This window comes from Sparus aurata, chromosome 16 (genome assembly GCF_900880675.1).
Source record: "Sparus aurata chromosome 16, fSpaAur1.1, whole genome shotgun sequence".
NCBI classification, from domain to species: Eukaryota; Metazoa; Chordata; class Actinopteri; order Spariformes; family Sparidae; genus Sparus; species Sparus aurata.
In genome coordinates, this window is record NC_044202.1 from 9,864,956 (window position 1) to 9,887,313 (window position 22,358).

Here is a 22,358-nt window from a genome sequence, read left to right on the forward strand (position 1 = left end):
CTCCTCTCTACGCACAGATGCTCTGGGACTATTTGAATCTTAGGGTTGGCCACAAAAGCTTTTTGTAAATCATTTTTTGGAGCAGAGCTTGTTGACTAGATATTTTTCTTTGGAGCTAGATGATCTGATAAAAACTCATTTTTATCAATATGAAGAACACACAGCCATCCGGTGTGTGCTGTCATTTAAGATAAGGACAAAGAAAAAACACCTTCGCTATGAAGACATTCGTACCAGCTGGCAACTGAACCAAACATGCTTTTTGTAATGTCATCGCTGATATTTGTGCAGTTCCTCCTCTTGGGGTTAAGGGTCATTGACACCACCACAGACACCTGGAAACACTGTACAGGTAATGCACCACTTTTATTCCATTTTATCTCCCCCATCCTCCGCATTACTGTCTATTACCTCTCATGTTTGAGTTAATGATTATCCACGGAATGGTTTAGTGTTTCATCTAAAAAACCTGGGAAACCCCTCCAGCTAAAATTCTTTTGGATAATTCCAACTGACTGCGTCTGCTTACAGTAGAGTGGGAGTGTTTCTGTGCGCGGCATTGCGTGCAACATTAACTTAAATGAACATCCACAAACAAGTACAGGCATTGGATGTGGTCGGGATTCCACAACAATTCTATACAGTTCGTAACATCGGGATGGACATGTTTTTATGATGTCTCATCAATTTTGGCGTAATTCCCTTCCATTATTCTGGCTCCTCAAAGAGTGTCATTCTTAATAACAACCCCTCCTAAAAAAAACCTCCTATAGCTCCAACGCAACCCAGGGCTATTTCTCACACAGCGGGGGAGTCAGGGACTCAAGCTTCCTATGACATTAATGGGTTTATTAGTTTATAGCTTTAACGCGTCCCTTTGAAGCAAAGCTGTGCCTACTTGTGACCCCTTGGTTTTTTATAAGGTAGCCTATAGATTTACCTATGTGAGCAGTGGTGTTTAGATGCTTTATTAAAGTAAAAGTACTAATACTCCACCATAAAAGTACCTTATTGTAAGTAAAAAATCATTTATAGAAAATGTTACATATGAAGTAAAAGTAAAAGTACTTAGTGCAAAATAATATCCCCTGTGGCTGTTTTAATGTGAATGTACATTCTGTTACATACTTTATATCAACAGATTATTAGTATTGATGCATTAATGAGTGATTCTAACTTTTTCAGTTGTTTAGCTTGAATAATGTTTTAAAACCTGTAGAGAAGTCTGAAAAAAGGACACAATTTATGTAGCAGACAATGTGTTTGATTCTTTACCATACAATTAATAATCTCAGGGCCCCTTAGATATATTTTGTGACCTCTCACGACCCAAAGATTAGAGAAAAGAAAGGCTTGATCAGTAAATCAACTTTTCTGATCTGTTTATATGTCTTCAGATTTGCTCCCTCTGGATCTTCTGTCCTTTGTCCTCGAGAGGGACCCTTCCAAACTTGTACCAGGGGTGCACATGAAGCAGGCAGGAGCGGTGAGGGGCATACATTTCTCGAGCCCTCACACCTCCATGAGCTTTCCCTCCTCTCAGCTGCTGGTCAACTGCGACCTCTTCCCCAAAGAGTTCTCAATTGTTGTGACACTAAAAGTCACCGCCAGTGCTGCCAAGGTGAGTGTCCCAGGACCACTCAGTGGTGTGATTGGTGGATGAAGTAGTAAAACTATTGCATAAGTGAAAAGAATAGTATTTTTTGTGGCTCTAGATGAGGCTGCATGTAATCTGATAAATTACCTCCAGTGATGTCACTCATTAGCCAAGTTTCAGGCTGCAGGTTTAACAGTGCCCCCCTTTAACTCTGTTGGAGTCATTATGGACAGAAATGATCAATTAGACGCAGCATTCCACACATTCTTCTTCCTTTTCAAAACCTCGTGCCTACATTACCCACAATGCAACTTAACCGCTGAGTGACTTAACAAGAAGCAATTTTATGAGATTACATGCAGCTTCCTCTGGAGCCACATAAGGCTTGATACTACTTTTATCACTCACTTTAGTGGTACTCCTAACGACATGTAAATACACTTTGATGTGGAACATTTTTGGAGTTACCCTTTAAGTGAAAGTACGAGTGGCACAGGGAGAGAAACACTCTGTTACAAGTAAAAGTCCTTCATTCAGTATCAAAATAATATTGACTAGATGTAGTTACCTAAAGTAAAAGATGCAGCAGAATGTTAGAAGAGATCATTAAAACAATTACTGCATTAGAATTTGTACGTTTTTGTAAGTATCAATCTAAAAAGTTCAAAATTTTCCTGTGAAATGTTCCTGTGAGGGAGTCAAACATGAAATTTAAATATACAGATTCAGAATACTTTATTCAGAATACTTTATAAATCCCGGGGGGAAATATACAAGTAAAGTACAAGTAGGGTTGCAACTAACTTTTATTTTTATTAATAATTAATAAGTGCACATGCATCATTGTTCAGTACTTTCCTGTCAAACACAGTGTCACTGAGTGTTCTTCCCATTTGCCTTTCAGCGAAATGAATACATCTTTTCCTTAATGGAACCAAAAAAAGTGGAGAAAACAGGTCCAGTGCAGAAGGAGGAGGATAATAACGAGAGGGAACAACATGGAGTGATGGAGAAGAAAGAAAGGAGGGTGAAGAATAACGAGGAACGTGGACGGATCATCCTGGGACTGAGGCTCTCGAGAAAACGCCTGCACTTCCTCTTTCAAGGTCACGGAGGGGTCGTGGAGCACTGGGGCTTTCGAGGCGCCCGACTGGCCGACAACCAGTGGCACACTCTGGTTTTAGTCGTTGATAGTCGTCAAGTCAGGCTCACAGTGGACTGTAGCTTACCACTGGAAATGTAAGTTCACCTTTTTTTTGTTCCGCTTGAGTGCTTCTGTTGGGTGTCTCCTCTTCTTGTTCCCTCTGAATTCCCTTGAGGGATAGTAGATCTGTCACCACAATACAATGGCACTGCTCCAAATCTGCTCCCACCCTGCAGCCATATCACAGTGTCCTGACAGTTTGTGATAGATGGCTTCAAGTGGAAACTCCCCTTGGCGCACAGAAGTGAGGAATCGGCACCCTTACGGTGCCTATACAACACAATTCTTGTCTTGCTCCTGAAAACAGAAGCAGAACACAGACGGCTTTAATTAAGGTGATTTTTAGATAATTTATTGAAGAAAACAACTTCCCTCAGCTATTAGAAATAATTATCTCTTTTCATTGCAAACAGCGTTCCCTCCAGGCCTTTCCCCACAGACCTCAACATTCAGGGATCCAGATTCCACATTGGCAGTAGGGGGAGATGGAAAGGCTTGTATTCAGTAAGACTGCATTTCATAAGCAATAAATTGCTAAATCATGGTTTCCTCTATAACAGTTAAATTTTTATTCGCTGCTCTGTGCTTCAGGGTCTGTTGCGTCAACTGGTTTTGGTGCCAGGATCAGATGCCACCCATCACATCTGCCCCTCTTCCGAACCCCAGCTATCAGTTCTGTCAGTACCACCGCTTCTCTCAGACCTGTCTGTCCCGGGGAGTGATAGTGACGGCCACGCAACCTCCTATGGTAACCCGCAGATGCATTTTTTATTGTGGGATGTACGATGTGAAAATAAATACTTCCTCGTTAAGGTTTCTCTTTATGTTTTGATCACAAAGAAACCCAGGAGCGAGTGGCAGTGGGGTTGGAGCAGTCATGTTCGGAGCTGCTACAGGGCCAGCTGTGGTTCAATCCGCTCAGGAAAGGACTCTACCTCTGCGATGGTACAACTTGGATCGCTGTGCTAGAGGGTGGGGACTCAATCAATCAAACCATCCACTCCTGAGCACGTTTTAATACTGTTTGGATTCAATTTGACCAAATTCTCACCTCTCCATCCGCTCAGATCATAAACGACTGGACTATGTGCTGGAACACCAAGTCCTCATCACCAGCTCAGAGACACATGATGTAGAGGTATCCTTACATTCTGGCTATTTCCATAAATTTGTGGGGTTTAGACTATTGAGAAAGATCCTTAGTGTACTCGGAAACCAACCACAAGATCAAGGTTCAAGCTTCAAGTATTGAGGATGAGTCTCACAGCCTGAGGAAAAAGATGCTCTGTAGTCTGGTGGTAAGGCAGCAGATACTTCTATATCTTTTATTTAAGTTTGGCTATACAAAATCATTTTCTCTTTGTTTTTTAGTTATACCTCACTAGTCTTTTAAGACAGATATGCATCATGTGAAAAAGGGGCAGTGGGTAAACAATGCTTTGTATTAAAGGCTCACAATAAAAAAAATTGAAGGTCAGTGTCAAAACACAACTAGTATTCTGTTCTTCCATTTGACTACTGCAGGTAGACACGTGATCTGATGTTCGCCGTGTTGTTGTTGTTGTTCCTGGAACTCCATGATTAATGTTGCTCCAGGACGATCATTGCTCCTGACCAATCACGTTTTAGTAATGTCATAGCTTTGCTTCTGGGGAAAAAAAGAGTGGAAAAATGTGCAGATGGTTAACTGCGAAATGTCTATTTTAACCAAGTCATCTTTTCTTTCACGTAGGCAAAAGTTATTTTTGCCTCAATGTATAAAAACTGCGTCAGAACACTGAAAAAGGGGAACTAATAGGTGAACAGTACGACAACATTTTCCAGACGCCATATGAACCCCATGTCCAGAGCCCATTCCGTCACATCAGCTGGCCCCCAATGTGGAATTTATGGCAATTTGAAATGATTGTCCTGGTGTAACATTAATTCAGGTGAAACAACACTAACACTGCATTATCAGATAAACTGTACAGTGAAAAGTTTTCCTCTCCTGAAATTGAATCTGGTCAGTAAGTTGTAGCTGATGTTTGCCTCAGTTGTAGTCCCACTTTTGGCTAATTACATTTCTGCATAAAATCTTGGGCAGTATTAGTTTTTTTCATGTTTTTTAATCCAATCTTCAGGTGTTCCAGGTACCTGGCATGGGTCTAATGGCTGCGATGGCTCATCGGTCAACAGCCTCTGGCTCTGCTGTGTATCTGTGGAGCAACACAGGATTTCAGCTCTACCAGAATATCAGCACATATGGAGCGCTGGCGTGGAGACACTTCAACATGGGCAAGAAGGTGTGACAAAAAGGAAGAGTTGGGTCATGGAATATGAATTGAGCACATGTATCACATAGTTTGCGCAGCTGATTTTCCCTGTGTTTTGTTACTTCAATCTAGATATATCTGGTGGTGTCTAACTCTGGCGGCGGGTCAGACAAGCAGCGAGAATCACAGATGGACTTCTCTGTCATTTACAAGTGGAGCAAAAAAAGAAAACTGTTTGTGCAGTTCCAGACTCTACAGACCCACTGTGCGCGGGACTGGGAAGCCTTTAACATCAACCAGCAAGCCTATCTCGCTGTGGCCAATCATAGGAAAGGTAAACAACTATATATACACATCACATGATTACATATTTTCAGTCCCATATTGTAAAAAGTGAGATTCATATGTTTTCTGTATTACAAAGCAGCTCTAGGTGCTATATTAATGAGAAAGTAAGTGAGACAGAAATGCAAAAAGGCCATGTTCAGAAACTGTGTCTTTAAACGTATGAGTATGATGTCACAACTATAAAGTCTGGTCCTGGGCCACACCCCCAGCACGGCCATGGTTAAAAAAACAATGGCAGAGCTGAAGTGGAAACCTGGTGGGAGGTGCCTGCTCAGGCCTGTAAGAGCTGGCCAATCAGAGGAAACTTGGAAAAAAAAAATTCTCAAAATTCTTTAAGAAAAAGGTACTTAAATCAGTGTTTAGACTGTAGGTGATTATAGGCGCTACATCAATGGACAGTAGAAGAAGTCATGTGTTTTTTCTTAACATTTTCTCATAGACACCCGAAATCAAAGTATGAACCTCCAAGTGAGCATAACTTTCCAGACTTTCTGGCATCACATCGACAAAATGTTGAACCACTCCTTTCCGGTTTGTCTTCCAGGTAATAATAATCACACCATCGACAGTGTGATATACAAATGGGACAGGTCAACAAAGTCTTTTGAGGTTTACCAGATGCTGCCGACCTCAGGGGCCTACGACTGGGAGTTTTTTACAGTTGGACCGTACCATTTTCTGGTGGTCGCAAACGCCTTTGATGGAGTGACCACTTCTGTCGACTCAGTCATCTACGTCTGGGTCGATGGAAGCTTCAAAGTGTTTCAGACAATTAAGGTATGTGGTGAGTAAACAATAAACAAACAGTGTAATTTGCCATGGAAAATGGCCTTACTCTTACTGTCCTGATTTAAGAAAAAAACTGGTTTGGTACCGCACCACCCCACATGGTAAATTTGGATGGTGTTTTGAGTGAGGGTGGTATATTAAGCATTTTCTGCATGATTTCCATGTCGTTCATCGCCTCGCCAGTTGGGCTTTGATTTCCTCTGATGAGATCTGTATCTGTGAGATGAGTTTGAAAAATGATCTTGTCTGTACGCAGAGAAGGAAGGGGAACACAGACAGGGAGAGATAAAAGGGCAATGAAAGAGAGATGGGAAGCAAAGCAACATTTAAGACAGGGCCAAGAATAGAGCGTGTGGTTTGCTGTGATTTGCTTGAGTGATAGCAGTGCTTTGACATGTAACTGATCATAATTTGAATGTAGCCACATTTTAGGAAAGAGCGTTGACACATTGATAGTCATATGAGAAACCATGAGGAGATGATTTAGGGGAACTCCACATCTGGATGTGAGGATTCTTGAGAACACCCTGGGGCAGGTGTAAATTAATCACGTAAAATCATCCAGAAATGATTTTACATGTATTTCAGCTTTTCCATCTCTATGTTTAAGCAAGCTATAATCAAAGAAGTATGCAGACAACTATTGCATAACACTACAGCTCTGTGCAGATCAATATTAAGTTCAAACCAACTTTTAAATATTGTCTGTTTTGCAGCTGTTGAAGCAGCAAGAAATCTTCCTCGCATATGATTATTGACTTTGCAGGCTACATCCAAAAAACCAGAAGGATGGGCAGAGTAGAAGATGTTTATCAAGTAATAACATTTGTAAAATCTTAATCTGAAACATAACTAAACATTTTCAAAAAGTATCAATTTTAACTTTAAAACATGCAGGTTAAATGAGAGTGCCTCAGCACTGTATTTAGTACAGACTTTAGTAAACATATTCAATCAATCAATCAATCAATCAATCAATCAATCAAATTTTATTTGTATAGCCCTTTACAATAGCCAGACGGTACCCAAAGTGCTTTACATCAAAGCAATAAAATAATACAATAAAAACAATACATAAAAACACAAGAAAGTGCTACAGTGCTGCAAGAAAACACAAGAAAGTGCTACTAGTGCTGCAGGGTGTTAAAAGCTTCGATTTAAAAAGGCTGAGGTCAGTAGTGGTGCGAATCTCAGGGGGCAGTCTGTTCCACAGCCTGGGAGCTGTGACAGCAAAAGAACGATCGCCCCACTGTTTAAATCTTGACCTTGGGACCTCTAACATGAGCTGGCCAGAAGAACGGAGGTCCCTGCCATGATCACGGACAGTTAAAATCTCTGACAGGTAGGAGGGAGCCAGGCCATTAATGGCGTAAAAAGCAAACAATAAAAGTTTAAAATCAATTCTAAAACGAACTGGAAGCCAGTGGAGTGAAGACAGCACAGGGGTAATGTGTTCACGCCTGGAAGTGCCTGTTAAAAATCGGGCAGCGGCGTTCTGGACAAGTTGGAGACGCGAGATTAAAGACTGGCTGAGACCGACATAAAGTGCATTACAATAGTCAAGTCTTGAACTGATGAAAGCGTGGATCGCCTTCTCGAGGTCCTGCCGACTTAAAAAAGGCTTCACTTTGGACAGGAGACGCAGCTGAAAAAAACTTGTGCTGACAACAGACCTAATCTGTTTATCGAATCTGAGCCCACTGTCAAATGTTACCCCAAGATTCTTTACATGTGGTTTAAAAAAGGGCGCCAGAGTCCCAGAGTTTGTAATTAAAACATTTGTCATAGATGGCGTGCCAAACAAAATACATTCGGTTTTGCTGTCATTCAAGTGCAAAAAGTTCAGAGCCAGCCATTGTTTTACATCAGTGATAAAGTCCAGTAACTGAGTAAGTGCAGTGTTTTCATTGGGTCTCATGGGCAAATATAACTGTAAATCATCAGCATAAAAATGAAAAGACAGATTGTGTTTTTTTATAATTGATCCCAGCGGTAGCATATACAATGAAAACAGAATAGGGCCAAGAATAGAACCTTGTGGCACCCTACAAGAGAGGGATGCCTGTGAGGAGCAGAGGTCACCAATCATTACAGAAAAACTCCTATTTGCCAGGTACGACCTTAACCATTGGAGGGCGGTGCCACGGATGCCTGCATACTGCTCTAGGCATTAGGGATGGTTTCTCACTCTCATTCTCATTGTCAATCTAGACGTTCTGTGCCACAGACTGGGAAATGTTCCAGATTGGAAGCAGAGTCTTCTTAGTTGTTGCCAACGGACACAGACTTCACGCTAATGGACCAAGTCAATACGCCATCAACTCCACAATCTATGAACTGGACATGAACGGTCAGCTGTTCGTCCGCTTCCAGGATATTATGACCTACAGGTACTGATTCCGAGAACACTTACTGTGTAGTAACCCGCTCGTTGCCATTCCAAACTCTTGACATCGCCACATACCTTTTCTGTCTCTCCAGTGCTGTGGACTGGGAGTTCTTCACCCTCGGGGAGGAATATTTTCTGGTTGTCGCTAACTCCTTCAATGGAGAATCCTACTCTCTCAACAGCATTCTCTACAGGTACTCAGCTTGTCAACAACACCCCTCCCACTGTGAAATAATTCAACCATTCTAACTTAGTGCTGAGACGTACACCTACACTGTTGTAATGTAGATTTATTTACCTTCAGTGAGTCAGGCTATTAAAAGCACACCTGCACCTTTGACAAATGATGATTCACTAGGAGAGGAACTAGGAACTGGTTGAGAGCTAATTTTAGGTCTAGATCCTTTTGTGAAGCAGATATGCAAATACAGCCTTGATTTGATTCCTCCTCTCTGTTTGCTTTCAGGTGGCAGGGATATGAAGGCTTTGTTCCCGTTCACTGGCTCCCAACAATCGGGTGCAGTGACTGGGAGTTTTTCAGCTCCAAAGGAGAATCATATCTGATCTACTCTAGTGCCAAAGTACCTCTCTCCAAAGTGTTCAAGCTGAAAATCTACTAGAAAAAGAAGAGAGCGTGCCTGTGGTTTTGTGTATTGTATTTATTTGTGTGTACATGCAGTTCTTCTTTTCAAGTGTCCGTATGTTTCCGTGTGAACAATTGTGTGATCGCAGCGAAGTAAGTTCATGATACTGTGACTAGTCACAAATTACATACAATTAGGGCTGTAGCAACCATTAAGGTCTTAACCTCAGTATAGTTTCTGAAAATTTGGGGGTTTGTCAACCTGAGGAGGGTTTTACATTTTCAAGTTACAAAGAAATTGCACTTGGTGGGTGTTGAGGAATGATTTTGATATTTCTTAAAGTAAATATCTTTATAGTGACATGTTATATACGTATTTAGTATCTACACTAGAGTAACACCTGAGTTAGCCTAATTTGTTGAAATTGTTTTTAGACCATAATGTATGGAGATAAAGACTTAACTGAAAATGTAATTTAATAACTTGATAAGGAAAAAAACAAGTAATTAGCAGTGATTCATTTCAAAGATGTCAAGTCTGGGGAGTTTGGCATCAATGGTGCTAGGTTAACAACTGATGTACCTCACTTTAACACAAATATCATGTGCACAAGATGAATACAACTCAAGGCAGTCTGTGTAAGATTTCTATCTTTCTGTAAAAACATTTGATAGCATATTGATATTCAACATTTTGTTTAGTAAGTGGAATGTGTGTTTTCATGAAACAACTGACTGATCATTACTTATGACTGCATGAATTTTAGATGGAAACGTGACAGTAAATTATTGAATTCACAATAAACCAGACAACATATGTTTTTGCAAGACAAGACTTGTGTCTGCATAATTTGCTAACATTCAGCTATGTTCATTTGTAGCTTGTAGGTGGTAAACATACCCTGCAGGAGCAAACCACTGTATACAAGTTTTTTTTATTCCAAGTAATTTCGTGGCTAATGAAGTACCTAGTTAAGTATTTGAATGGTATGCAAGCCAACTGTCATAGCCCTGAGCACTTAACTTAAAATCTCCTAGCTCTAAAACATGTTTTTTCTGCAAGACTACAAGCCCCATGACTTCAAGCTTGGACTTGTCGGAAATGTAGTTTTTGAGGCTACAGTTGCCACTGCTGATAAATGAAATGTAGCTATAAAACATGATTTCATACGGCTGTTTCATAAAATGACACTAAATTCCTGGAATTACAATACACAAAACTCAATATGTTTCCGCGACTCGGTCGTGTAATGGACGTGACGTCAATTATTTAGATTTTTTTTTTTGCGTTCCTGTTCACCAATTGTGTGACTACAAGTACCACAATGCACCGCTTCACTTTCTGCCAGGAAGAAACATGGCTGCCCACTGTTCACCGAGGGTATTTTTATTTACGTTTCGTTTGCTATCAGTTTTAAAGGAGACAAATAAAGACAGAGCCGTTGCCAGAAGCTACAGTTACATCGTGTAACAGTTGAATCAGTCGTCAGGGTTTCGGTAAGAAGACGCCACTGTATTAGCCGTTGTGACACTGACTGCGAACATTAGCGTCTGCCTGATTTTTTTTTTTTTTTTTTTTTTTTTTTCATTTTCGCTGAGCTGTCAAGCTGCTCATCGGTGTCGGACTGCTTTGTTAGCCTGCTGAGCTGCTACAGAACGCAACTGTGAGTCAAACGCACATACATCCGGTAATAGTCGCTATGTTTAGCCCCGTGAAGTCCTCTTATTTCAGAGTCAGCCCGGCCATTGTCAACAGAGAACTCGGCAAGACCAAGATGAGATAGCAAGAGGGCACACCGGAGTGCTAACACACGACCTACTACGAGGCAGAGTCCCCAGCATAAGTGAGAGAAAAACTGAGTCAATAACTCACACGGCATGTTCGGGAATCTTTTCGAGGAAGAAGAGGAGGAAGGCTTTGCTTCGGCGTCCTCCAGGGGGAGAGCTGCGAAGGGGGGAGACGAGCCACCTCCACCCCGGGGAAGAAGCAATCTGTGCGGCATCAAGAATCAGGGGGGCACCTGCTACCTCAACTCTCTGCTCCAGACCCTGCTGTTCACCCCAGAGTTCAGAGGTGAGGCCAGCTTACATCTCCTTATATTAGTAGGATGAGATGCAGGTCCAACAGAGGACAGTTATGTATATGTATTTTATTTTCTTATTTGTGTATTGTTGTGTGTCTTTGCAGAGGAGCTGTTCAGTTTGGGGCCAGATGAATTAGGATGCCTGGAAGACAAAGACAAACCAGGGGCCAAAGTAAGAGCCTTTCAATTGTAGGTGTAACCAGAGATGCATCTTAACATAATTGTGATTTCTACTGAGGTATTTCCTAATTCTCTGCAGGTCCGAGTGATCCCGCTGGAGCTGCAGAGGCTGTTTGCCAGTCTGCTACTGGTGGACCAGCAGAGTGCCTCCACCGCCAGCCTCACTGACAGTTTCGGCTGGAACAGCAGTGAGGTCTGTGTCCATTATCTTAGTCATTGTGGCTCAGGTTACATTTCATATTTCAGTGATTGATTTATCTTCCGGTCACAGCGGGAAGCAAAAGCAGACATTCACAAAACTGGATTTCCAACTGTGGCAGCATTGGAATTCCTGCTTGTCTGGAGGCAACCCAGCCGCAGTCATGCAAAAATACATACACAAAAGGGAGAACAGACAGAAACATTCACAGAATTTGCCTCAGGATGGGCATAACCACCTTTTCCAGGCCAAGAATGTACATACAGTGATTTGAATAAACTTGCACTAGAGCTCTAAAACCATCATACTGGAACGTATAACTAAAGCTCTAGCTGGGGGAGATGAGAATGACTACGCACATAACAGACAGAAATGTTTCAAGGTTGATGTGCGTACATGTTTACAATAAAGAGTGATATGTGCCCCAATCCCTGACAACATGCCAGTTTTACAGAGCTTTATAAAACGTACATTGTGGGAATAAGATGACATGAAACGTACATCAGAGTGGAAATAGACGACGTCATCCTTTTCAAAGCATTTCAAAGTGACATTAATGCTGGCATTGCTGTCACAAAGACAACAGATTGCTGTCTTTTCTTAAGTGCAGCAGCAACACAAGACAAAGTATGAGTTTAATGAATCATTTAGTCTCTAGTGGAGACTTAAAAGCAAATAGAACTGATGCCAGGCTGCCAGCCTGACTGGAACGCCAGTCAGCCCTCATTTTCTGAGGAGATTTCCTGCCAGTGTAGTGAAAGCAAAGATTATGGAGCCAATCTAAACGCAGATGGTGTTATAATTCTACAGCCATCACATTCTACAGTCAACATTTACTTCACATTGATTAGTTAAAACAAAACATGTTTATGCATTAGACCTGCAGCTGATATACATTTACATCTATAGTAACAACAAACACAATATTCTATGAAAGCTGTAATACAGTGTGTTCTGTATACTCTAGTACATAGTTTGTAACTGAGACATGGCATCTTTCTTTTCTGTAATTTGACCCTTTCTCTGTTGTCCTATCTCAGGGAACAAATCAGCATGATGTGCAGGAGCTGAACAGGATTCTGTTCAGTGCATTGGAGCACTCTCTTGTGGACACCTCTGGTAGTACTTTTATCCATCGGCTGTACCACGGGACCATTGTCAACAGCATTGCCTGCAAGGAGTGTGGTAACGTCAGCCAGAGACAGGTGTGTCAGTGTTTGCAGAATTTCTGCCGCTCTTACGTGGCTCCTTTTTATTTATATATATTTATATAAATGCAGCTGGAATTATTAGTTTTTTTTGCTCAGCAAGATTTAGTAAGACTGACACAAAGGAGTTATCCATGTTGAATATATTTCACAATGAAATGCTAAAACAAACATTACCAATTAACCCATTTCTGTAATTTTTTGGCGTCTTCTGTAGGAGGACTTCCTGGACCTGACGGTGTGTGTTTGTGGCATGTCTAGTCTGGAGGATGCTTTGTGGAGCATGTTTGTGGAGGAAGAGTTGTTTGAAGGCAATAACCTGTACCGCTGTGCACAGTGTGACAGGCTGGTTACTGCTGCCAAGGTCAGTGCCAGCTTTCAGAATGTTATAGAGTTAATAGTTCAGTTTACCTTAACAAAGGTTCATATGAATGATTTTACATAAACATAACAAATCTATTTTTTTTCAGCTGTGTCTCACTTTACTTTACATTTTTGCTTTTATTCAGTCTGCCAAGCTTAAGAAGCTTCCTCCATTCATGACTGTGTCTTTGCTGAGGTTCAGCTTTGACTTTGCCAAATGTGAGCGGTACAAGGAGACGGGACGCTATAGTTTCCCCATTACAATCAACCTGCAGCCATTTTGCGAACAGGTACTTGATCTTAGGTTATGCACATTTACCATTACTTTGGTAATTGGTTGTTGTCATTTTTAATGCTTTCTGGATGTGTGTTTACGCAAAGATGTCTCAATTAGTTGACTATTATGTGTTTCTTACCTACAGACTGATGGAGAGGAATCTGATTACTCCTACGAGCTGTTCTCTGTGATTATCCATAAGGGTGGCTGCTATGGGGGCCATTACCATGTTTATATCAGGGACATTGACCAGCTGGGCCAATGGGAGCCGCCGGTAAGAAAAAGAACACAGCAAAGGAGGATAAGAACAAATGAAGGAATATTTTTTATTAAAAAAATAGCTGTCACCAGTTGTACTTGCTTTTAAAATTGCTATTTCAAAAGCAGTTAAATGCTAAAACTGAAATCTACTTGTATTACTATCGGCAATATAAAAAGAAATGCCTCTTTGTCTCGTTGTTAGGAGGAGGAATACAAACTGAAGTCTCAAAAGAAAGGCAAGGAAGATTTCAAGAAGGATGTGTGTGAGCCAAAACTACAAGAAGATGACCCTTTGTCTGTCCTCACTGCTATTATCGCCCAGGTATAGCTACTGTGAATCTAAGAGCTTTTGTCTAGTGTATGTATTTCTTTTCTTTGAGTCAGTGGTACAGTCATAGTTGACTGATAAGGTGATTTCCTGTCCAATAGGAGCCATCAAAGAGCGTCCTGTTGGACCAGCTGGGCCAGAAACTCATGGATAAGATTGGTTCATCCTGGAGCAAAAAGTTCAGAAAACACTACGGTCCTATAGGAAAGGTATTTAATTTTATGATCTTTTTATGCTTTCTTTCAATAGGGGCTCATGCCAATTTATTTCATGTACCAATAATTGCCTTCTTGTGACTTATTCTGCTCTGTTGTAGTTCTTGCAGTCCCACAGTGATGTTTTCATGTTGGTGTCCAATGGTACTCGAGTGGCATTGAAGGCAAACCCGCCAAGCCCTGTGACTGAGCCGCCAAGCCCTGTGACTGAGCCCCCAGGCCCAACAGAGCAGATCACAAACTCTGATCCTTCAACACCTTCAGACCCTGGCGCTGCTGACCCACAGCTGGAGCCAAAAAAAGAGGTATTTAAGCAGCAGCCACATTTTTGAGGTCCAAAATTAAAACTTTATGACCTTTTGAAGGAAAAAAATACACCTACTCAGCTGTTTTTCATCTATGTTCCTGGTGGACATCTTGTGAATACTTTGATGCCTGTTTCTCACGGTGTTTCTTCCTGTCTGTCAGCAGGGTAGCCACTGGTTTGACCTTAACGACTCCACAGTGACCTCCATCAGGGAGTCTGACATAGAGAAGCAGTTCCAGGGCAAAGAGAGTGCATACATGCTGTTCTATAGAAAAACACAGCTGCACAGGTCCAGTGAAGGTAATGGAATCCATGTGTTGCATTAGTATTGAAAAAGATGTGTCAGATCAGAAAAAGAAATGGAAAAGAGTTGAAAAACAGAAGAGAAATTAGGGTAATTGATTGTCTTTGACTCTCTTTTTTAATATTTTTTTGTCTTCTCTACATTTGCAGCCCTGAATAATGCCCAATATAAAGTTCCTCTTCACCTCATCCACATGGCTCAGGAGGAAAACATCAAGCTGCAGCACATGCGGTACTAAAACACACATTCATGTATCATCCCAAACTTAATTGGCTTGTTACATAAATTATTTGTGTTAGTCAACATCGTTTCTGTTACAGTGAGAAGTTCGAAGCCACAAATAATACTGTGGAGCTGCGTCTTCACCTGGCAACCCATTACAGGCTAGAAAATGGAGCCCTGCAACCAATCAACAAGGAGCAGGACAGAAGCACCACTCTGAGTTTCGACCGTAGAAAGACCGTGGGAGATCTCCGATTAGCTATTTATCAGGTAACTTAGTTTCCAAAAAGCTGTTGTGTTTTAAAAATACAAAAATAAGGGGGGAGTGAGCTGTTTTTGCATTTGTGTATAAAGATGCTGGACCAGTGGGAAGGGGACATGGCTCTGACTATGGCCAAGAGTCTTCCGGCAGGTCTACACCTCTACAACACCATTATAGGTGAGACTTTTGCATACAAACTACTTTTCAAAGAATAAAAGTAGTTTAACAAATGTTGTAACTCATTCTGGTTGTGGTACTCTTTGCAGATGATGGTGTCTCCGTGTACAGTGCAGGGCTTCAGACAAACTCTGACCTGTTTGTGTGGAACGGCAGAGAGGTAAGGAAAGGCATAGTCCAACAAATTAGGCCTCATGCAAAAAAAACATCTGCACTTGACTTGTATAGTTGGTGTGAACCACTAGAACATTTCAATTCAATGATATGACTCATAAGTGCTGCCAAAGAATAATTAATTGTTTCATATGAGTGGTTCTTGCAGGGAACCCAGTATCTGTCATTCTCCTTAATCACAAAAAGCATTACCAAACTTGACAAGTTTTCCTCTTCAGGTTTGTGGTGCAACTGTCCTCATTGGAGCCGAGTGGGAGCCAGTGCTGCTGACTGTAGTCCGCCCCCATTTGGGGGAAGATGGGATCCCGGAGGTGGAAGATGGGGTGGGGTGTGAGGAGGGAAGCGGAGGCTTTGAAAATGAAGGGACAGGGCTTAAGAAGGAGGCGAGAGGTTTTGCAGGTGCTGCAACTCTTGGGGAGGTGAAGGAGGCTCTGGGGGAACCTAAGGAAAGTCTGCTGTGCCAAGAGCATAAGGGGAGAAAGAGAGCAGAGCAGGGGGCCGGAGAGGGAGGAGGTGCAAGTGGATGGAGGCTGTTCCCTCCCGATGACATGCACCGGACGCTAAAGGAGCTGTCACTGAAAGACGGAGATGCGCTGTTGGTGCTGGAGCCGCAATCATTCGACAGCAGGTAAAATCCTTTGCAATGCATGTGATGTTGTTTTCCTCAAGTGTTTGTTTTACAACTGCCTTCTTATTTTTGCTCAGCATGTTCACTCTAAATGGAGACGTCGTCACTGTGACTACACCATCTGACTGCCGCTGGCTCCAGGTGGAGTTTCAACAAAATGGAGGAGAAGAAGGTGACAAAGAAGAGGAGAGGAAGAAGGTCAAGGTTCCAGCTACAGGAAATATGGTCAGTATATTTGTGCCGCAGTTGGTCGTCTCTTCTTCCTATCTGTATCTCCATGGTCGCATCACATTGTTGTCTCTAAAAAAAGTCATTAAGTCATGTTTGTCTCTTACAGCTGCTGTGTGAGGTGAAACACAGGGCTATAGAAGAGCTGCAGCTACAGGAGAGCCTCCCAGGCAAGCTGCTCAGTATTATACATAAGTGTGTCTGCAGGGGATTTCCTGGTCAGACATATAATATGCAGAGGCAGAGCTGCAGTTGGTATTACTTTCAATAACACAGCAAGAAAATGCAAAATGTGCTTCACTAATCACAATTGAATATTAATTAATTGATTAGAAATGAGTGCATTCGAAGTCACTTGGAGTTTTTTTCATTTGTAGATGACAAAGTAAACCGATAGAAATCCTTGTATGTTCTTTTCAGATATTTTAAGGTGATTATACACTGAAAACATAAATCTGACCATTTATATTTTATTTCTGCAAACAGATCCTCCTACATCTCCCTGAATGATGCACACTAGACCTTTTAATAAATTATGATTTACCTTTGACCACAAAAATTGCCTCAAAAACACCTTTTTAATTTAACTACTGTTTATGTAATCACAAACTGTGTATTCGTGTTTGGATATGTTTCTAAATCAGCTGTTTTTATTCTGACTGACCAGGTGCACAGTACTGTCTGAGACAGGTGGACTGCACAGGGAAACTCCTTCCTCCAGGTACTGTTACATTTGTTACCTGGGGGTGATTTTAATGGTGGAGACAACTTAAAGGCTGGAAATCCCCCTCATTTTAATAGAATATGCATTCCTTTTACACTCTTTACACTGCCCCCTCATAAAATGTTTAAAAGGTACTCCCCCTGCTTGTAATGTTTCTTGTCATCATCCGTCTGTGAAGTTTTAAAGCTTATTTACCAAGTGCGCTTGTGTTGTCTTACCTTGGTTTACCTGACAGTGTGTGAGGAGATGAGTGTTCGCGATGCAGGGGTGCGACTCATGACCACACTGACTCTCTGTCCGGGAATTGCCCCCAAGGCATCACAGGTGTGTCTTTTTATTTGAAAGCTTCAATAAATCCTTTGTACTTGCAGCTGCACATGTGAAAGTTACAAAACCTTTAAGTAGCAGTAAAAAACCTTTCCCATCCTATGTTTTCAAGCAAATTGGAGCTACGAGCGTTTTAAATGCTTGATTGATGTGGGATTTTTTTCTTTGCCTTGCAGCTTTTCCTTCACTTCTCTGTGGGCACAGCGCCCTCTGCTGGCATGGAGATGGACATAATTGTGGAGAGTACTTGCACTGTCAAGGAGGTGAGGAGAAAATGCTCATGCACTTGTTATGTGAAACCTTCAACATGTGCCTATGATAAATGTACGCATACTTTTAAAATTTGCATTGTATTATTATTTGCAGTGCTTAAAGACAATGCTGGATGCTGTGGGACTTGATGGTAAAATAACTTTTTTCTGCTGTATTGTACTGTATGCAACTCACATGCACTGCAGACTCATCTTATTGTTTCTGCTTTTGTAAGACTGTAATCAAACATACCTATTACTGTGCACATCAGTGCAATACCTGGTTGTTAATGTCAGTTAAACATGCGTTTGCAGGTACCTGTTGGCACTTGAGGAGGCTTGATTGGTGTGAAGACATTGGAGAGCCAATTGTAGATGAGGTGAGTTGCTGACTGTCGTACATAAATCAAACGGTGTGTGCTGATATCTTTTACTTTGTTTTGCTTCTTTTACCCACTTATCAGGTGTACTTTGTCTCTTGTTTTCGTTTTCATTATATTTAGCACCAGGAAAAAGCCTGGAGAGAATATTTTATGCTGTGATGTAAACTTTGAGTAGTGTTTTATATTATTTGACCAACAATCTTTATTTTTAGGATGCCTCTCTGACAGAGCTGAAGATAAACAATGGAGAGACATTAATTGTCACAGAAGGACAGCTTCCTCCAAAGGTACTTAAATGTTTTGACTTTGGCTGGAGATTAATTGAATGTTGTGTCTTTACCTATCTCTTTAGCCTGATTATCTGTTTTTTCTTCTGTCAGGGTTTTCTAAAGCTATCAGTGTGGTTCTATCTGGATCCCAGAGACAACTCCATGGAAACTGATTTTAATGGTCACACTGAGGAGCAAACGCTGGAGGTTGTGACTGCAGGGAAAACGCACAGTCAGTCATCTCCGATGTATGCTGGAAACATGGCAGAGCTGAAAAGTGTAGGACAGGTAGAGATATCGGACGAGGCCACCTTGGAGGATTTTAAGACTCAGGTAGGAGTATAATTTGTCCTTGTCAACACAATGCCTCTCTTTTCTTTTAGAGAAGGCTTAATAATCAGGTCAGGCAAAATGTGCAAGTGATTTAGGTGTTTTTCTTTCCCACCAAAATGTTTAAAGATGCTCCTCTTAATTTATTTTGTTTTCTGTTTCTGTGTCAGGTGATGACATTGCCTTCCCTCCAGGATGTGTGTCTGCCAACCGCTGCGTTCATGCGTGTGTGGCAACTTGAGGGACAGAGGCTGGCACGAATCCTCAGAGGACAACATCTCACACTCAGGTATCAACACTTTCAAAGTCGTAACTGATGCTCACAAGATTCTATTTATTATTGATCATTTCTGTTTTGAGTCATCGCTTTTTTTCCTCCTGATCAGGAAATTGAAGCTGACCAGTGGAACAGACCTTTGTGTGCAACAGCTACTAAAAGAGGAAGATCTTGGGTAAGGTTTGCGATGTTACCAGGTTCTTTTCACGGATACATGATGTGTGTGATAAGGAAAGAGGCCCTTCTGTTATTTCTTGTTTACATTCTTTATTTCCATCTGTTCCAAAGCCCTAAGGAGGTGTTGCTGAATGTTAAAATGGGAGTACCAGGGGAGAGGTGTTACTACCCTCCAGAGGAGCTGGTTTGGGATGCATCCCGAGACTCTTCTCCTCGCTCTCTACGCACTTGTCTGGCTTCACACTACGGTCTCTCCCCCGACTCTCTACTGTTGGCCAAACACCAGCCAGAGAAACACACCTGGGAGGAAATCTCAAACTGGGTAAGATGAGAACAGAGTCATTTCCTCTCCTTGTTTTGCTTGGTTTGGGCATCAAGGGAAATCAGAATGTATACTTGCACTCGCTTGCTCAGTAGAAAAGTTGGTAGAGATGAGAAAGAACATTGGATGAAAATATCAACGTAGCATGGACTGACTAACAAAAGGAGCATGGATCTGATCATTCGATTCATCATTTATCAGGATTTTTTATTTCGTAAGCAAAGAAATTATCCTAAAATCTCGATAGTCTTTTAAGTGAAATATATGCTGTATGTCTTTTTACTTTCAGAACCAGCAGGTTTCCAAAAAGAAAAAGAAGAAGAAGACCGAATCACTACTGGGAGCACCGTTTCACCTCAAAGATGGAGACACAATCGGCATCAAGGTCTTTATAAAAACCCAGTTTGTTTAAAAATGTGTCGATTTGTTTTGAGAAACACTGAATGGATTTTAAAGGATTTCTGATTCTGAATCTGTTCTTAATATTTTTTTTCCAGAATCTTTTGATTGACAACAACAGGGACTTTGTCACCATGGAGGATCAGCAGGGCCAGCAGAGGCTCAGAGAGCAGGCAGAGCAGCGCAGGAAAGGGTAGGACTTCAAACCTCTAATGGCATTGATCAGTACCGTAGCTTTAATACCACCACTCTATGTCAGTTTGGTCTGTTTAAGTGACTTTTTTAACAAAGAACCTTTACTGAAGCGTCGTACCTTTACTTCTTTTCAGAGGGCAGGCTGCAGGCTCTGATGGTGTCGGACCATGCAAGAAGACTGGAATAACCAAATCCAGGAAACCAGAGGTGGCGCTGTCAATCAATGTTGGGGTATTCAGATAGCACCCTGCTCCTGTGGGTGCACGGACAAATCATAACTACGCGCACACACAGATGCTACATTGCAAGATAATCCACTTGACGTCAGTCTTGTGCCGTTTCTTTTTTTCTGTTTCTCCACAAACATTTCAAACCTGACTCAGATCCCACTGTAAATGAATTCCTCTTCTCTTTTGTCTGATTTGTTGACAAGAGAAAGAATTTTATTTACCCTTTTTTAATTTGCTGTTTAGTACCACAATTGGTTATCTTGTTTCTTCTCTCTACAAGTTTTCTAAATTACAACCACCACACATGCCCTTTATGAAGTTATATTTCTGGGATATCTGAGGACAGTGACATTTAGGAAAACAGAACATCTTGCTGCATGGATTGGTAGCTACTTTGTAAAAGTATCAGCCGTGAGAAAACACTTTCTACTTTGAGTGTTTTTTTTTTTTTTAGCTATTACAAGCTGATGGTTATATTCTGACATCTGTGCTGACTGGAGCTTCTATCTTATACAATTTTGTATAAAATGTAGCAATCAGGGTGAAAAGAAAAATACTGTTAGCCACCAGTTTTATCTTCTGACATGCCAACAAGTCACTATAGCAGGAAATCAACCTTCAAAAATTCTAGCCGATGCTCATAGGATAACTCGTTTCAAGTAATGCTGATTTGTATAATAAACCTGTCACTGTGCATTGAGAACAAACACATTTTTTTCTTGATCATGGGCTTGTTTTTAAGGTTGATAAGAGAGAGGAGAGATAGGCCTTAATGTGGAGAAGCCTCAGTGCTGCTCTGTCCTCCCTACCTCACTCTCTACCTCTCTCACTCTACCTCTGCTGCCCTCTCTGTCCCCCCCAAGTTGTTGCTGTAATTAATAACTTTGTTTTCTTAACCTCAAACTGTTCATGCACCTGCTCTGTATGAGTCAACTGCAGTTTAAATAGTATCTCAGTTTGATGCCTTTTGTTTACTTGTAGTCATATTTTATAGACGGTTAAGCGAACATAATCGTCTTTTATTGGACATGATCCCCTTCTAGAGCTAATAAGCACACAGCCTTCACTTTCAGCTTAATCCATAATTTCATGTTCAAAGAAATAATTCTTCTATAATAATCTCTGATGCCAGATGAATTGGCTGCTGCAGAAATAGTCTGTAGAACAATACATTCAAATCCTTTCTGTCACTAATCCTCCTTGATTGTGTTATATTTAAATTGCCTGAGTTAATACCTGAGTTTTCATTGTGGAACATGTAACGTTTCATTTGCATGCACTATATGTGACTTCAGGGAAGAAAAATAATATTCTTGTAGATAATTTATTGGAAAGAAGTGACAAAATAATGTTTATACTGTATGAAATGTGATCTGTTTTCTAGGCTGCTTGCCTGTTTTTATTTCATGTATTATTCTGGCCTTGATCAGTGCCAAGTAGAAATTTCAAGTTTTTTTTTTTAAGCAATTGCAGGAATACTGACAGTATACTCAGAAATAGTGAAATTTAGTTTTGTATAGTATGATATCATTTACGAGTGTTATTGATTACATCTTTGGTGTTATTGATAAAGAATGATCTGCTGTACTATGACAGTAGACATCTGTTTGTATATGTGTCAGATTCTATCTGCGGGAAGTATTTTATCAACAATAAAGGTATACAGTAATCAGACGTAAGCTGAATCACTTTAAGCCTGCTCCTAGGCAGGTGAACACACATTCTTTTCCCATTGAGGGCAAAAACTGAAAGTCAGTGATGGGCCACGGGCCAAAAGCAAGCTGGTGCTTTCTGTATTGTCGATCCCAAGTTCCCTTAATTGATGAACCTGTATCTTTTATTTATTTATATTTTTTTGTGTGTTCCTATTCAGGTAAAATTGCGGGCCACAC

At 41.1% G+C, this 22,358-nt stretch overlaps 2 protein-coding genes and 1 long non-coding RNA gene across 4 annotated transcripts; 2 read left to right on the plus strand and 1 right to left on the minus strand.

Annotated features, from left to right (window-relative positions):
- Positions 1 to 9,995, plus strand: LOC115565795 (thrombospondin-type laminin G domain and EAR repeat-containing protein-like). Its single transcript, XM_030391314.1, has 13 exons — positions 1 to 352; positions 1,398 to 1,621; positions 2,502 to 2,836; positions 3,215 to 3,305; positions 3,393 to 3,549; positions 3,642 to 3,773; positions 3,869 to 3,939; positions 4,925 to 5,086; positions 5,189 to 5,390; positions 5,949 to 6,181; positions 8,405 to 8,583; positions 8,675 to 8,776; positions 9,049 to 9,995. Exons 1-13 carry the CDS (start codon positions 256 to 258, stop codon positions 9,200 to 9,202), a joined length of 2,139 nt encoding a protein of 712 aa, XP_030247174.1. The 5' UTR covers positions 1 to 255; the 3' UTR covers positions 9,203 to 9,995.
- On the minus strand, positions 2,386 to 11,164 carry LOC115565801 (uncharacterized). The gene is made up of 2 exons (XR_003980913.1): positions 11,039 to 11,164; positions 2,386 to 3,098 (listed from the first exon to the last, which is right to left on the minus strand). It is a non-coding gene; the product is annotated as an uncharacterized LOC115565801 (long non-coding RNA).
- usp40 (ubiquitin specific peptidase 40) lies at positions 10,492 to 22,140 on the plus strand. Of its 2 annotated transcripts, none has more exons than XM_030391311.1 (31): positions 10,492 to 11,239; positions 11,354 to 11,421; positions 11,509 to 11,622; positions 12,669 to 12,833; positions 13,054 to 13,200; positions 13,346 to 13,489; positions 13,622 to 13,750; positions 13,940 to 14,059; positions 14,167 to 14,274; positions 14,382 to 14,585; positions 14,749 to 14,887; positions 15,041 to 15,122; positions 15,212 to 15,383; positions 15,468 to 15,552; positions 15,642 to 15,712; positions 15,945 to 16,354; positions 16,432 to 16,579; positions 16,692 to 16,752; positions 17,250 to 17,303; positions 17,542 to 17,630; positions 17,810 to 17,896; positions 18,000 to 18,036; positions 18,200 to 18,264; positions 18,480 to 18,554; positions 18,648 to 18,869; positions 19,037 to 19,155; positions 19,253 to 19,318; positions 19,432 to 19,642; positions 19,932 to 20,027; positions 20,140 to 20,234; positions 20,371 to 22,140. In XM_030391311.1, the coding sequence occupies exons 1-31, from the start codon at positions 11,044 to 11,046 to the stop codon at positions 20,477 to 20,479; spliced, it is 3,888 nt and encodes a 1,295-aa protein (XP_030247171.1). In that variant the 5' UTR covers positions 10,492 to 11,043; the 3' UTR covers positions 20,480 to 22,140. The 2 variants fall into 2 exon arrangements, with proteins under 2 accessions (XP_030247171.1, XP_030247172.1); XM_030391312.1 differs by having other exon boundaries at positions 11,044 to 11,239; positions 14,752 to 14,887.
- The last annotated feature ends 218 nt before the right edge of the window (positions 22,141 to 22,358 follow it).